This window comes from Morchella sextelata, assembly GCF_020137385.1.
Source record: "Morchella sextelata strain SCLS chromosome Unknown scls_23, whole genome shotgun sequence".
Taxonomy (NCBI): domain Eukaryota; kingdom Fungi; phylum Ascomycota; class Pezizomycetes; order Pezizales; family Morchellaceae; genus Morchella; species Morchella sextelata.
The window spans coordinates 304,441-320,240 of NW_025408638.1; the positions used below are offsets into that span (position 1 = coordinate 304,441).

General features: G+C 45.6%; 6 protein-coding genes across 6 annotated transcripts; 2 read left to right on the plus strand and 4 right to left on the minus strand.

The window, feature by feature from the left end:
• Positions 1-381: 381 nt before the first annotated feature.
• H6S33_007324 (uncharacterized protein) lies at positions 382-1,187 on the plus strand (the record flags this gene model as incomplete). The annotated part of the gene is made up of 2 exons (XM_044838992.1): positions 382-996; positions 1,095-1,187. The coding sequence occupies 2 exons, from the start codon at positions 382-384 to the stop codon at positions 1,185-1,187; spliced, it is 708 nt and encodes a 235-aa protein (XP_044688860.1).
• Positions 1,188-2,574: 1,387 nt separating this feature from the next.
• On the plus strand, positions 2,575-3,024 carry H6S33_007325 (uncharacterized protein; the record flags this gene model as incomplete). Its single annotated transcript, XM_044838994.1, has 1 exon — positions 2,575-3,024. One exon carries the CDS (start codon positions 2,575-2,577, stop codon positions 3,022-3,024), a length of 450 nt encoding a protein of 149 aa, XP_044688861.1.
• Positions 3,025-3,835: 811 nt separating this feature from the next.
• H6S33_007326 (uncharacterized protein) lies at positions 3,836-5,434 on the minus strand (the record flags this gene model as incomplete). Its single annotated transcript, XM_044838995.1, has 7 exons — positions 3,836-3,875; positions 3,941-4,874; positions 4,925-5,089; positions 5,145-5,183; positions 5,242-5,270; positions 5,333-5,349; positions 5,420-5,434. 7 exons carry the CDS (start codon positions 5,432-5,434, stop codon positions 3,836-3,838), a joined length of 1,239 nt encoding a protein of 412 aa, XP_044688862.1.
• A 949-nt stretch (positions 5,435-6,383) lies between these two features.
• Positions 6,384-8,085, minus strand: H6S33_007327 (beta-tubulin; the record flags this gene model as incomplete). Its single annotated transcript, XM_044838996.1, has 6 exons — positions 6,384-6,510; positions 6,575-6,841; positions 6,918-7,290; positions 7,347-7,819; positions 7,879-7,920; positions 8,024-8,085. The coding sequence occupies 6 exons, from the start codon at positions 8,083-8,085 to the stop codon at positions 6,384-6,386; spliced, it is 1,344 nt and encodes a 447-aa protein (XP_044688863.1).
• A 4,886-nt stretch (positions 8,086-12,971) lies between these two features.
• H6S33_007328 (uncharacterized protein) lies at positions 12,972-13,468 on the minus strand (the record flags this gene model as incomplete). The annotated part of the gene is made up of 4 exons (XM_044838997.1): positions 12,972-12,978; positions 13,033-13,132; positions 13,214-13,220; positions 13,379-13,468. 4 exons carry the CDS (start codon positions 13,466-13,468, stop codon positions 12,972-12,974), a joined length of 204 nt encoding a protein of 67 aa, XP_044688864.1.
• Positions 13,469-15,282: 1,814 nt separating this feature from the next.
• Positions 15,283-15,720, minus strand: H6S33_007329 (uncharacterized protein; the record flags this gene model as incomplete). Its single annotated transcript, XM_044838998.1, has 3 exons — positions 15,283-15,295; positions 15,377-15,539; positions 15,594-15,720. The coding sequence occupies 3 exons, from the start codon at positions 15,718-15,720 to the stop codon at positions 15,283-15,285; spliced, it is 303 nt and encodes a 100-aa protein (XP_044688865.1).
• Between the last annotated feature and the right edge of the window lie 80 nt (positions 15,721-15,800).

The following is a 15,800-nucleotide window of genomic DNA, read 5'->3' on the forward strand; positions in this document are numbered from 1 at the left end:
AAGATCAATGGATCTTGCCCCTTTAGTCTCAAGGCTTCAACAGTGGACGGGCAATGCCCCGCCGAAAAAAATATCGGCACTGGTCCCATCTCTGGAAGGGTCTGGTACTTTTTTTACTAGTATATTCGTGGGGGGTCTCAGGCGGTGGCCTATTGTTTAGTCTCTTGATAATTATGTTCCATCTCCGCGGATAGTCCAACACCGTCTATAGCGCATACTAGCCCACGACCAATAAAAACATCAACGTAGACCGTCTAGCTCTGACGGTGTTTCGTTCTTCCTTCAATCCTAAGTTTGCCAGTCTTTAAAACTATATCAATTGAGTGCGTCTACATCCACTTCATCGGTCAGACCCGTACGCTCCCTCAAGTAAAACTCTCTATGGCGGCCTATTCAGCCAAGCTGGAGTTTGCCAAGCTCACCGAACGCAACTTTAGCGAATGGAAGTCCCACATAAGAACAGAACTGAGTATGAACGGAGTGTGGGGTATTTGCACCGGGGAGTACACCTTCGCCATGTTTTTCGAGGAACGAATGCATTTTGTCCCCGCTTTCATAGTCGAAGACCACCGCTATAATCCCATCTTCATCAACATTCACAAGCGAGATTGGGAGAGAATGTGTGCCATAGCCACGGGAGCAATACTCTCCTCCATGGAGGATCACTTGTTCTTGCGCTACGAGAAATACGAGGACCCGGCGCTTCTATGGCAGGCGCTTCTTGATGGGCATCAAGCCAGTTTTTACAGTAGTGATGATTATCTTTACTCGGAGCTGCTTGATAACACCAGGTTACTCGAGGGGGAGCCTGTGGCTAGCTATATCAATAGAGTCAACCACTTGCTTGGACAACTGCATGAGAAGGCAGCAGCGGCGGAGGGTCTATCGCTTATGATGGCGGGGCTCCCCGATGATTGGCAGATGGTCAAAGATAATATAATGGCCCATGAGTCTCCCAGCATTGACTCGGTAATTTCTCAGCTGGAAGAATTTCAAGTGCGTATAAAAGTATCCCTTGAGGCTGAAAGTACTTTTTTTCTCTCAATCGGTGTGATGTGATTCATTCTGATCAAAACCGGGAATAATCAATATAGCACCATTGCCAAAGGTGGAACGCGCAACAGGCCAGAATCTCAAGCGGCGCTCCCAGGGGAGGTAGGAGGAACCAAAGAGGGAGACGCCGGTAGTTCTCCGCTATCTCGTATTGGTTAAAGGGTAGGGTGCACATCTATAGCCACAAGAACATCAAAGCCATAAAAGCTAATTGGAAGGGGGTGACTCTATGGACCAAGAGCTAAGTTGTCTCATACAGATATTAGATAAAGACGAGCATCTGTATTTGAGGAAGTTGGGCCTGGATTACTTACCGCTACGAACTTGCCGCTAAAACGTTCTAGACAAGTGTTTCTTCTCAAGAGTCAAGATCCTAGATGACGCCACCGTGATAAACGGCGGAATGAAGAGTGCCGAACTGTGCGAAGGAGTGAAAATCATAGTATGAGAGTGACACGCCTTTGATTTTGTACAGATCATAGCATTCCATCAAAAGCGGATAGCAGACACGAAGATATGTGAGGACGGTGAGATAGAAGGTAGAGGGTAGAGGGTACCCAAGCAGAAGGGACATGATTTAGAGGCGCCTGTTTATGACTACATGTACATGCGGCCTATAGTAGTGGGTACATGTATCCTTACATGTGCTCGTTTAAAGAACTCGTGTACTTGGCCTTCGAAACCCCAACCAAGCCCTCAAGGCCTTTCGCCCACAGCTTCGGATAATCCATGTAAGACCTTACAGCCCTATCCACCAGTCCCGACCCCATGCACGGTGCGCCATCATCCACAGCTCCCTCCCTCCCTCCCTCCCTCCCTCCCTCCCTCCACTCATATCCGGGACCAGCCATCATTGGCCCCACCCCAGGCCACCCCACCCGCGCATACCAAGCACCGAGTGACCGCCCATGACTGCCCAGTCAAGCACCCCTGCACCCCTGCACCCCTGCACCCCGAGCCACCCACGCAGAACACACGCCCAAGCCAAGTCTCGCTGTTTCATGCCATGCCTCGCCTCGCCTCCTGTCTGTCCAACGCACCCAAACCCTAACAACCAACCAAGTAAATGACAGCTAGCATCTTCTGAACGAAAGAAACGCTGGGACCACTGACCACTGACCACTGACCACTGACCACTGGACCACCACTGGACCACTCACTGACCACTCACTGACCGTGCAGCTACCGCCACCTACGCGTACTCTGCTCTACATATAACAGCCCCTTGCGTTCCTGAACACCTCGCCTTTTTCCGTGCTGTGCCTGATCGAACGTTCCGTCGCTTAAGCTTAAAGCCCATCTGTCCCATCCACCCACCCATCCATCCATCCATCCATCCATCCATCCATCCACCCATCCATCCATCTCCTCTCCGCTGATCAGCCTACTACTGCGCCTACTCCGTCAACCGACCGAACCTCACTCCAAACCTCACAAAGAAAGCAAGAAAACACCCAACCAAACAACCAAAGCAAGCCCGAAAGCTCCCCCCCACCCCCCCCCCCCCCCCAATCCTCCACCATGGCCGACGACCTCCTCTTCCAGCTCTTCCACTTCGCGCACTCCGCCAGCACCTACACCTCCACCCTCACCACAAACCTCTACGACCTGCTCTCGCCGCTGCGCGAGTACGCGCACTCGCAGCCCGACCTCATGAACATCGCGCTGCTCCTGCTCATCGTCTACCTGTCGCTCAGCATCCTGGGCATGGCCTCGCGGTGGATCTACGGCGTGCTCGTCACCACAATCCGCCTGCTCTTCATCATGTTCGTCATGGTGGCGTCCATGTGGCTGTGGCAGCGCGGCGGCGCCGCGAAGGGCGATCTGGAGCGCCTGGCGGAGCTGGTGGGAAAGGCGCTGGGCGCGGGCGGGAAGGAGTGGGCGGCGGCGTCGTCGTCGTCGTCGTCGTCGGCCGGGGGGAGGGACTGGGCGGCCGGCGCGGCGGGGAGGAGGTATAATGATGAGTTTTAGAGCTGCGGTATAAAACGGGGTGCGGTATCGCGACGAGATATGGGATACGATAACGTTATGGATAGGCCTGGGGAATGGGGTTTTGGTGATATCGGGCTTTTTTTTTTTTTTTTTTTTTTTCGTTTTTCTTTTTTTTTTTTTTATGTCTTGTCTTGCGGCTCTGTTTCTATGTGCACGTGCCTCCACGAATTCTCTTTCTTGTCGATTAACCATTCTTTGTATGCAAGTCATGATTTTTGATGATTAAAAAACGTTTCCCGTTCAGTCATGAGTAAATAAATACATCTTGGGACGGTGGGTTAGAACATCCATTCAACGATAGACGCATCACTTTGTACTTTGTAGCACAGAGGTACATATACTTGTTGGCACTTGTAGATTATTTGTCCGAAATCGTGCACTGGCTTTGGTGCCGAAGAAATAACAGAAAAACATGGGACGATATAAGGTTCTAAATTAGTAGAAGTACATGTAAGTGAACCTTTTAAATCCCTCGTGATAATAGTAGCTAGTGATCTTAAGTTATGCATGACGCACTCTTTGGACCCTTAATGATGTAACCTTGGGGCTTGTAGTGTACCCTCTTCGTGCGCTTCCTATGACGCCAGTTTTGATCTATTCTATTCGATCATGGCAGGACACGGAACATCACTCGTAGTGATTAGCTAATCCGCAAGTAAACGGAGCAATGAGTGTGATTCTGAAAATTTTTTTATTTTTTTTACTCCATGGAATCATAGCAATCAAACAAGGCCCTCAAGATCTTTTTCTATCTAGTAAAGGCAACCCCGCGTGCGCCGCAAAACAAAATTTACAACTTCTCACCAACCTCGATCTTCTTCTTTCCGTACCTATTTGATTCACGAAATTAGTCTCGCCAACTCAAACCCACGTATTCTAGGTAGGAAAAACATACTTCTTGAGCCTGATAGCCTGGACGGCAATGAAACCAGCAGAGTCGGAAGGCGCAAAGTCACCAATCTCATCCATGGAGCTCTCGGACATGTCGTAGAGCTTCTCTGTGTCCGAGCTCCTTCCAAGGACAATGAAGGATCCCTTGTAAACCCTGCACCTGACAGTTCCGTTGACGGTCTTCTGGGACGCGGCAATTGAGCCCTCCAAGAACTCACGCTCGGGAGAGAAGTAGAGACCGTTGTAAAGAAGTTTGGAGTAGTTGTAGGTAACGAACTGATCCCTCAAGGCGCGGACCTCACGGTCGAGAACGAGTCCCTCAAGGTCAATGTGAGCAGACCTCAAGATGGTCAGACCAGGGGTCTCGTAGCATCCACGGGACTTCAATCCAATGAACCTATTCTCGACGATATCGATACGCCCAACACCGTGGGCCCTCGCAATGGCATTCGCGGCAAGGAAGAGCTCCAAAGGCTCGGTGTAGGTCTTAGAATCGGTGACAAGCTTGACGGGGAGACCCTTCTCGAAGTGAAGGGTAAAGTCCTGTGGCTGCTCGGGGGCGTCAAGGGGGTCGATGGTGAGCTTCCACATGTCCTTCAATGGGGTCATGTTGGGGTCCTCGAGAATTCCGGCCTCAAAAGAGCAGTGGGCAAGGTTCTCATCCATGGACCATGGCTTAGCCTTGGTTTGTGAGACGGGGATGCCGCACTTGTCGGCGTACTCGAGGAGATCGTTGCGTCCAGCGAAACGTTCGTAGAAAACAGGGAGACGCCATGGTGCAATGACCTTGATGTCAGGCTTGAGGGCGTAGAAGGCAAGCTCAAAACGAACTTGATCATTACCCTTTCCGGTGCAACCGTGAGAAACGTAGGCGCAACCCTCCTTCTCAGCAACAGATATCTGGGCACGAGCAATAACAGGGCGAGCGAGAGATGTGCCTAGGTTGTTGTTAGATTACAAAGTTGTTAGGTATGTAGGTGTGACTCACCGAGGAGGTAAACATTCTCGTAGATGGCATTGCACTGAATGGCGGGGAAGCAAAACTCCTCGACAAACTCCTTGCGGATATCCTCAACGTAGACCTTTGAGGCACCGATCTTCAGAGCCTTTTCCTTAGCAGCCTCGAAGTCTTCCTCTTGACCAACGTCGGCCACTTTTGGCTTATTAGCGATTGTGCTAATTGACAGAGAATGACGGAAAGAACTTACTGAAGCAGATGACCTCATACCCCTCCTCCAACAACCAAGCTGTACGAAGCATAGATTAGTATCAAGTCCAATACATAATGACAGCGAATAGGCATACCAAGGATACAAGAAGTATCCAAACCTCCACTACAATCATAGTAAGTATGGTTCTTCTAGCCTCAATTGTAGAGAGAATAGATGTGACTCACGAGTAAGCAAGACAGACCTATTTATTCGTCCACCGTTAATCCAGATTCGCTCAACTAGGGATTGTATTTAAAGCGCTGATTTCTTACCTTTCCCTTAGACATTGTGATTATACTAATTTAGTTTAGAAGAGGGAATTCAATTGTAGGAGATGAATAGATGGCAGGATGAGATGATGAAATGGGGAAGAGGAGGAAAGGTGAAAGAAAATTCTCGTTATAACTGTTTTTTTATCAGGAAGATGGCTGCTGCTGCACACTTCCCCTCCCCCGCGTCCGTTTCCGACCTAGTCAAGGTGGGGCAATCGGTGCCGACCACTTGCGCGCAAACATTCATTTTATCAATTTTATCAACATATGTCCCATGGCTTGGCCGCAACACCCGAAAACTTTTCTTCGTTATCGGGCCCTGACATGCAGGGGCCATTTAAATTTTACAGCCTTTAACTATATCACTGTTACTGCCGTAAGTAGTAACATAGCAAAAAACAACTACCTGGAGTTATTTACGCTACAAATTGGACCCGGACTTTGACCACGACGGGGAAATTCTGCCAGTGTAGGTTCGATCGAGGTTTCTTTACAAAAGCTGTATCAAGTTTGTGGGCGATTATACAGTAATTACTCGCCTGGACAAGCAGGCAAGCCATTCAACTCACCTTTTGACAATAAACGAGCGTTTAGCCCTATCCACTCTTAGTTCGTGTGAGCGATTCACGAGGATTTGCGGCGCTTCTATGCGACCCAAACACACATTACGGCTTTCATAATTAACGCAAAGCTTTCATCATCGAGCGATTAAATATATAATCCGTTTCAAAACAATCGCTGAGGAGACCAGCAGTTGAAAAAAAAGTTAAAGCGGTTTCTCTTCAAGAATTAGAGAGCTCCAGGGGCATAAGTTAAATAAATACTTCTTGCAGGGCACGCACCGGCACCACATCAAAATGCTGGACAAGAAAGGAAATAAAGAGGGAAAACACCAGTAGACACTGACTCCTTTGCCATTGCCATCAAGATTTTTTTGATGCTTTAGTCATCACCATCAACCCGTTTATTCCTCCTCAGCAGGCATCTCTTCCTCATAGTGTTCGCCCTCGTCGTCAGAGATGGACGCATCCTGGTATTGCTGGTACTCGGAGACCAAATCGTTCATGTTGGACTCAGCCTCAGTGAATTCCCTGTTTTTTCGCCATTAGTTCCTGACTGGGGTATAAAAGTCCAGTATTCTTATCGGGTACTCACATCTCGTCCATACCCTCACCAGTGTACCAATGCAAGAACGCCTTGCGCCTAAACATGACGGTGAACTGGTCACCCACACGCTTGAAGAGTTCCTGGATGGAAGTAGAGTTTCCAACGAAAGTTGCAGACATCTTGAGTCCTCGAGGGGGAATGGAGCAGAGGGCAGTCTGGACGTTATTTGGAATCCATTCAACGAAGTAAGATGAGTTCTTGTTCTGAACGTTGCGCATCTGATCTTCGACCTCCTTCATTGACACTTTACCACGGCTACAAAGGCTGATTAGCAACAACTCCAGATGTTCCGGGTACAAAAACGAAGATTCAGGGTGAAATTTTGACTTACAAGATGGCAGAGCAGGTCAGGTAACGTCCGTTGCGGAAGTCGGAGGCCGCCATCATATTCTTCGGGTCGTACATCTGTTGGGTGAGCTCTGGAACGCTGACAGCTCTGAAAGAGCATGCTCCGCGGGATGTGAGAGGCGCAAATCCGACCATGAAGAAGTGTAGACGTGGGAACGGGACCATATTGACGGCCAACTTCCGCAAGTCGGAGTTCAATTGGCCAGGAAAACGAAGGGATGTAGAAACACCTGACATGACAGCGGAGACCAAGTGGTTCAAGTCTCCGTAAGATGGAGTAGCAAGCTTCAGAGTACGCATGCAAATGTCGTAAAGAGCCTCGTTATCGATACAGAAGGTCTCATCGGAGTTCTCAACTGTATCTAGGTTAGGGACATGACTCCATATCGGGGTTGTTAATTGTTAGCCTTACCAAGTTGGTGAACAGACAAGGTAGCATTGTAAGGCTCAACAACAGTGTCTGAAACCTTGGGCGAAGGAACGACTGAGAATGTAGCCATCATTCTGTCCGGAAATTCCTCACGGATCTTGGAGATCAACAATGTTCCCATACCGGCACCGGTACCACCACCAAGGGAGTGGGTAATCTGGAAACCCTGCAGGCAGTCACATCCCTCGGCCTCACGACGAACAACATCCAAGACTTGGTCAACGAGCTCAGCTCCCTCGGTGTAGTGCCCCTTGGCCCAGTTGTTACCGGCACCAGACTGCCCGAAAACAAAGTTGTCGGGACGGAAGAGCTGTCCGAAAGGACCAGCACGGACAGCGTCCATAGTACCAGGTTCCAAGTCAACTAGGACGGCACGAGGAACATATTTATTTTCTGAGGCCTCATTGAAGTAGACACTCATACGCTCGAGCTGGAGGTCGGAAGTCCCGGAATAACTATATGATCGGGTTAGATGCACGATTATCAATTACTATAGTGTCTTAATAGAACTTACACTCCAGCGCCATCAAGACCGTGTTCTCCTGAGATAGTTTGCCTGATACCCGAGTATAATGTTAGAATTCCACGCATCTAACAAAATATGAGACACCCCTCCCCCTCCTCTATCTCCGCTTGACTCGTATTATAAGGGGGCGTACCAAAAAGCAGCACCAATCTGGTTACCACACTGACCGGTCTGGAGGTGAACGATTTCGCGCATTATGAATCTGTAAAATGCTTGTCAGTTATCGAAAATTTATTTCGTTATCCAGATAGCGGATAGCTATCGGCTAGGATGTTTAGAGAACGCGTTCCCCGCCAAATACGCAGGGGCAGAAAACCAAAACACCAGTTTGATGGATACTCACAATTAGGTAGAAATTGAGGGATGAAAAAGTGCCGGGAAAACGACCGCGAAATAAAAATGAATAATTGATGGAATGTGGGATGAAGAAGGAGTTGAAGAAGGGAAGAAGAGAAGGAAGGAAAGAAGGAAGAAAAGAAGGAAAGGGGGTTTATTCCAGACCCACGCTGCCAACACAACAAGCTATTGCCAATCAGGAAAGGTTGCCCAGCGGAGCATCAAGGGAGGTCAGGGCTCCACGCAGAGCACAGGGCGCTCGTAGGTTGTTCCTTCCAGAATCGAAGGAATGACGGAGCATCTGGAGGCTGAATACATTTACAGCTTCGTGGAGTTATGGGTGTCCAGTTTAACACAAGCCACATATATTTGAAGAGGACAGCTCTATCATACTTAATTGGACGTTCCTATTAATTTACAGGTGCTACTGTCCTTTGTAACGCTGAAAGAAAAACGTTTGTCACCGAAGACTTGTAATTATAAGAAAAACTCCATGTTTGTAGATTCGCATGAATTGAACTGAGGTTCTTAACGGTTCTGTTTATTCGTTAAGGTAAATGTTTGTGTACCTACTCGAGAGCTTCAGGTACCTACATACGCGACCTCTTAGAAAACACAAAGTAATATTACTAATTTCTTATGCAATTGCACAAGTACCTATACAGTTTCTACCGTAACTAGGGCAAGGGTTGTCAGGCTATGCAACGCTAGCCACTTCCAGATTCATTTAGTCTACTCTACTGCAATCCGATCTCGTCTGGCGAAGCAAATCTTTGTGTGGCTTTACTAACAGATCCTGTTATCTCTCTTATCAAATAATAGATTTCCCATACAACTAATTCCTCTATTATAAGGTAGGCAACACCGCCAGATTAAGGGATAAGCTTAAGGATATGGAAATATAACAAATTCAAATCGAAATATATCCACATAGGTTGCATGTCCTAATATAAAAGGGGATAGATACCCTATGTTTCCGAGAAATCTACCAATTTGTCTTTCTGCCCTCTTTATTTTTCATCTACGCCATTCGACTACAGTACCTGCGTGTACGAAGTCTTAATATTGGTAGCTATAGCATAGGACCGCTTATACCACTCTACCATGGTACGAAATGCATCAGTAAACGCATCAGTAAATGCATCAATTAAGTTGGTCTGGAATTCTTAATAATGCATCACAGTCTCACATAATGTATCAGCTAGTAAATGCATCAGTACCTAATGATATTTACGATTTTACAGATTATTTTACTGATTATTTTACTGATTATTTTACTGATTATTTTACTGATTATTTTATTGATTGTATTACACGTATTTGTTTCTGGTGCAAAGCAAAAATGAATGTGGGGGGATTGAACTTGAATCATTCCGAGTATCTAACCTAAAGCTTACCATTTGTACCATTATACTTGTTCAATAGGTAGACTCTACAAGCGAAATCTATAACCTACTTCGGTAAGTATTCGTAGCTAACTGTAAATCCAAAAATATCTAAATCGCTCGTTACCTCCAAGCTATAGAGGTTTTATAGTTAATTCAAGGGAGAAGACATAAATCTTTCGCTGAAAGAGCATTTAATAGGGATTCTTTCGCCACAAAATCAATCGAAATCAGGCTCCAGTGGTATATCCCTTCGTTCGTCAGAGCGAAAACGGAGACATATTAGGCCCGCGACGGCGTGGTGATACTCAGAAAATCTAGCTACCTACAGACTGTGGAGACACCAGAAAAGGTATAGGAGGGTCACAAAAGGTGACTTCACAGCAAAAGAGGTTCATGGAGCGACGGTTAGGCGCACTGCCGAGTAAAAGTTGCCCACTAGCTCCCGGTCGTGAAAACGCACGAGGGCCGGGGATATAGGGATAGATAGAGTATAAACGTACAGATTTGTTCATTAAACCCTTCTTAGTCTCACTAGAAATTGTATGATCAGCCGAAGACCCCGACGGAATTTGAGAACGTAGTTGTACAATTGTATTACACCCGCGAGGCTCCGGTTTTTGAATGTACAAGCCGATTTTCTAATCCGAGAGGCGCATAAGAAGGGCCGTGGGAGCTAGATCTATAGAGCTAAAGGTACAGCTCATCAATTAAACCCTCATAAACAGCCTGCTCCAATCAGCTGTCTGATAATGACTCTATTGCTTTTAACTACATATATGTATACACCCTGAATATACAATCTAGATTCTATAGTAGGAGTCATTCCTGACATCGGCTCCCCTAACTATTTATAATTTATATGAGATTAAAAAAAACCCAATTATAAACACCAAGGGCGGTAGTACTTTCATAGCCTCCAGGCTGCATACACGTAATAAATTATAAATAACTAAATACATAAGAGTGGTTCGTGCTTAATCGAGTGATATCTGGTGATTGTAATATTTGATCCTCCCCCACTACGTTGCGCATACCACCATAATGAATAAGAATTAAGAGATACCTGATAATTATCTATATTAAAACGTGAAGTCTGAATTTCCGCTCTCATAAATGATAATAGAGCTATCAGATGGGTATTTCTTGTCAAGATGGATGCGTGATAGTTAAGAACACCATGCAGTGTATCGTGAACCTAGTACTAAAATGAGTCTAACTAATTTGGCGGATATATGCCCGAAAACAGTTGACGTCTATACCACTTTTAATGTTTCAAATTTATAAAGTCAATGACTATTCAAATTATTTTTGAGGGCTGTATTGGATCCGGGACCGTCGACCGAGACATGATGATAGTGAACCACAAATCGCCACAAGTCCTGAAAACAGAGGAGCGATAATTGTAGATCTAGCTATAACTATTATTTACCTACATCCCCTTGCCTTGACATGATCCTAGGTTTATCGGACACTGATAAAGGAATAACCCTGCACAGTTTATACAGAAATACAGCCTTCAAATTGAATCCCCACCAACCAATCTCTGGGCCCATGAATCCTGTCACAAGGATAGTTGTCAGCTAGCTTCTCATATGACCTGCTTCACCTCATGCTAAATTCTTGCTCATTATGCCATCGCCCCATGATCCAGTATACGAGGCGAAACATATCGACGCGTATGATAATCAATGAATTAAAAAAAAAAAAAACATCGCGTATGATATCGTAGTCATAAAGTATATACTAAATAGCCACAGGAATCATTTACTAGTGGCCAACAAATACCAGAGGCTAATTTTATTATTCTGGTGTATTTCTCATGAGAATACTAGCCTCCGAGTTCTAGGAGGCATATTCCATGATGAATTACTTTGTCGGCACACGATCTATATAACTAGATGATGCCAGGATATTTCCTTTCTGATGTGGTTATCTAAGGCTGAATTAAAAGCCAGTGCAGATTTTGTAGAGTACTCAAGGACTTCATAAAATAAATGTGATATCTCATGTCTCTAATTATAATAATAGCCAATCGTTATCAATGTCCGCTAATAAACCCTCTTCGAATCATCTGCTTTGATACTTAGCACCATAAATAGATGTGATGTACTGAAATCTCTTGAGAATGATCCTTTAAGTAATGTTATCGGCGTAGTCCACCTCATCAGGCAAAGTCTAGAGCCTAAAGATGATTCACTTTTGTTAATCATCCACGCAACCGGAAATGATCTACTCCTATTATCTTGGCAGCGGCGGGCAAAGAAATTTATTTCTTCACATGTCCGTCCCTAGCAACTTCTTCATACTCTATTGTACCCGACTCACAGTCAATGACAACACGGCAATGTAATTTCAGCCTAATAGTATCGGGATGTCTGCTCAGATTACGGACGAATGCCGAAGATTATAGATCCAGAGTTATCGGCATATCTAGATTGCGGCAGCCATCAGGGTGCTCAACACATAAAACGGGAGTTTATTGATCATATGAGGAAAACCTACGTAGCTACGCCGCGCATGGTAAATTGGTGGCGGTTAGCTGTGCAAAAGGAGATTATGATAATAAGAACAGTGTATAGAGATCAAACCGATGATTCAAGAAATCAACAGTTCGTAATTGATCGTGAGCCTATTATTCTGGAAATCCCCGGTGAGTCTAGTACTGATCCTCACATATTAAGCGGGGCCGCGGGGTAAAAGTGATATCTGCAGAATGAACCATCCTGGACGCCGAATAAGACCGATACTTGGCAGTTTCTAAAGATTTTGATTTCGGGTTTAGAACCGTGCCACCTGGATGGATTAGTTTCCAAAATTTCTGAGTCTTAGGGCTTTATGAATCCTTTCGCTGCCTGGGCGCCTTTTGCCTGGAGCTTCCATCAACTAAAATCGACTCCCAGCATTCAATATAAGTACTTACGTACAATTATCACTTGCGTATATACTTCTGCGTGCACGCGTATTCTGCAGTAGACTGGGTACAGAAATTCACGCAATACACAAACTTCCAATATGGCTTACCGTTTGTCGTTCATCAGCTTGCCCCTCATCCCCACTCTAACCCCCGTAATTATAACCCCTTTCCCCATTCACTGTACTGCATAATATCTCATCTGCAAGATACGCGATCAAAGCTGATGTTCCAAGGCCTTATTTGATATATTTCACGTGTTTGTGAAAAGCCTCATAGGGAGTATCAAGTAAAACTCCTGAGGGAAGGCCAATTCTTGACTAATCATCGACTTTCATGGGCCAAGCTCATCAATCCCATTAATACTCATTCCTGTACCGATGCATCGGAGACTAAGCTTTACAAGAAGAACCAGCCCGCTCAACCCAGCCGGAAAATTGCATATGCTAGTAACTAACGGGTCAGAGTATGTACTAGTTGAATAAACAGTTCACCGGAAGTCCGCACAGGAACGGAGATGCAAGAGTGACTTGATGTTCACATAAAACATCCGGTATCGATAGTAAAATGCCCGTCCGGACTGCAAGTAAATATGTGATTTGGGGGACTAATTAGAGAAGTTAGCCAATGGATCGTCACCCACTTATGCATCAATCAACGGTTGAAGCCGGGGAAGTGGTTATCATACCCCCTAGCTAGGCTATGCAACCTAATTATGCAGCAGCACCGGTATGCCGAAGACTAGTTATGAACAGAACGGTTTACTCCTTATTATTTAACCGTAGGTACTTAGAGCAATCGGTATGACACTCAAGCCTAGACCGCTAATCTATGTATTATCACAAAAAGGAACATAATTTTGCCTGGCGAAGCAGAAGGCGTTACCCATCCTTGGGAGGAGGGGGCAGTCCGCCCGCGAGCCGAATTCGCGAAAGGAACCCATGTTGCAGGTTTATGCAGAGATTGTGCAGGTTAAGGTGCCCGGAACTGATAAGCTGGTGGATAGGATAAGTACGAGTAAGGAGTGCTAAATCAGGGCGGAGAATATCGGGCATTGGAATATCTTGATACGTAAGGAATGTAAAGAGCTGCATCGAAATAGAGGTTGAATCCGTACGTTCACTGCCAATCGGGGATTTCTTCCCTTTGGGGACTACAGACTGTTGATAACATGAGTACATACATCAAGTTGACTTACTTGATGTTAGGATCAAATACCGGTATCGGTTTATGTACACGTCGTGTAACAAACAATTGCAAATTAACAGCTGGATATGCAAATCACGTGATTGTTATCGTACTCGCTATCATCCATAAGAACCTGAAAATGCAGGTGAATAAGACAGGGATAATTTCTATGGGAGAACGGCGCCACTACTCGTAGTTTTTTGACGTTTCCGGACGCGACCACTATTGCATGCCATACAAAAGATAGCCTTGGCGGGTTTTTTCTGTGTATGCAATAGCAGTTGCGTCCGGAAACGCTGTGAAATTGCGAGTACATACAAATAATCCTTGTAACTGTCACTTGCATTTTCAGGTTCTTATGGATGATAGCGAGTACACAGAATTGTCGATAGTGAGATGTAGCCTTTCCGTTTGTAACTCATCTTGCATCGAGTTAGAGCAAGGATGAACTACAATTGCAAGCGACTCTACTATGATGCTCATATATATCTGCCCAGCCTAGCAATATTATAACAGACAGCGATGCTCAGCGTGTTTCTAGCTTAGCACTCTAAGGTGACCGGCTCATGCTCAGCACATAGTAAAGTGTCCAGATCACTCGAATGATTTCTAATCTACTCAGTTAACATCTCTAACGTCGAGCTGAGCACACGCAAGAGAGTCCCAGAGATAGCAATAACTAACGACAGGACAGCATAACCCACGAGGAGAGACAGCCCCCTGCCCGTGGCTTGCAATGCGGGCGCGCACATACACGTCGCCTCTAGAGTAGATCCATACTGTGCCTAGATTTACGGCCTCATATGTGGTGCTGAGATGAACGCGCAAATGGCTCCCATTCAAGTAGGTACTTTAAAGCCAAGGAAGCAGAGAGGTTGAAGCGGTTCGAAACATTTTAGATCGTACCTATCCGCCTGGATACGGCACCCGCAATACCTACAAGTCGCTCCAGAGAACCAATATTTTGTAGAATATTTAGAGTAATGTCCGTCCCAAATCAGTTGTCCATGACTACACAATCATTCAACCGCATGTGCATCTAGCTGGGCGAACGCACAGCTGGAGTACCACACAACCCAGACACACACACACACATACTCTACTCCACCTACTCACATGCTTATTACAGGGTGCATTCAAACGATGCAATGCACAACTAGCCCATATCATATCGTACAGTAGCTAATATTCGCAATTTATGCACTCGTCACGTTGTACATAGTGCTCGTACAGATCTACGAGGACAATGGGGCGCCATCTTCAATCAATATTGGTGTACCACCATACCTGTAACCTCTCATTATTCCGATGACGACAGTTTAGGCCAATTTAAATTATTTCTAGCTTAATCTGTCATATCCTGCATCAGGGAGCATGTTTTAATAGGTTCCGAAGAATATTACATGCGATGTTAAGAAGAAAGGGCTAATGTGGTTCGGTACTTACCACAACCATAGAAATCATAGAAACACCACAGTGAAAAACTGGACAATACGTGCTGGTATTAGAAACTGAGTTGGCGTATGTTTAGCTCATTTGTATGTCGGACTTTAGGTAGAAGGCCAATGATCATTCATCCGATCTTGATCCACATCAACGATACTCACAACAATCGGTAGTATACTATTTTTGAGATTCTTTGACAAATAAAAGATGTACTTACCTATTCCCCGGGAAGGTGAACATCAGTCGGAAGTGCTCAAAAGTTCCTCTAGACCAATCGATTTCTCTACCCAACTTCTGAGTCGCAGAGCCTTGGCTTTCTCGCTCGCATTTTGCAGGAAGCCCTGTAACCTGCGATAAAGCCCTGTTGGTTAACCGCCTATCTTAAGATCCATGTCGCCCATGATACTGGATTGACTGCCCAAGATTTCTGTTACCAGCATTCCCTGCTGCTTTGCTTTTTTCTCTATTCTTTTGAAACATCTGCTGGTCCCCCTGCATACAATTGATCTTTTTGGCGGGGTGTACAGCGGGCATCTCGTGGCTGATGAGTTGATTACGCATTATGTGGGCGATCGGAGACGGCGCTGCCATATTTCCCATGTCCTGAGTTATTGTTTTTCCCCCTAATCGAGGGTATTATC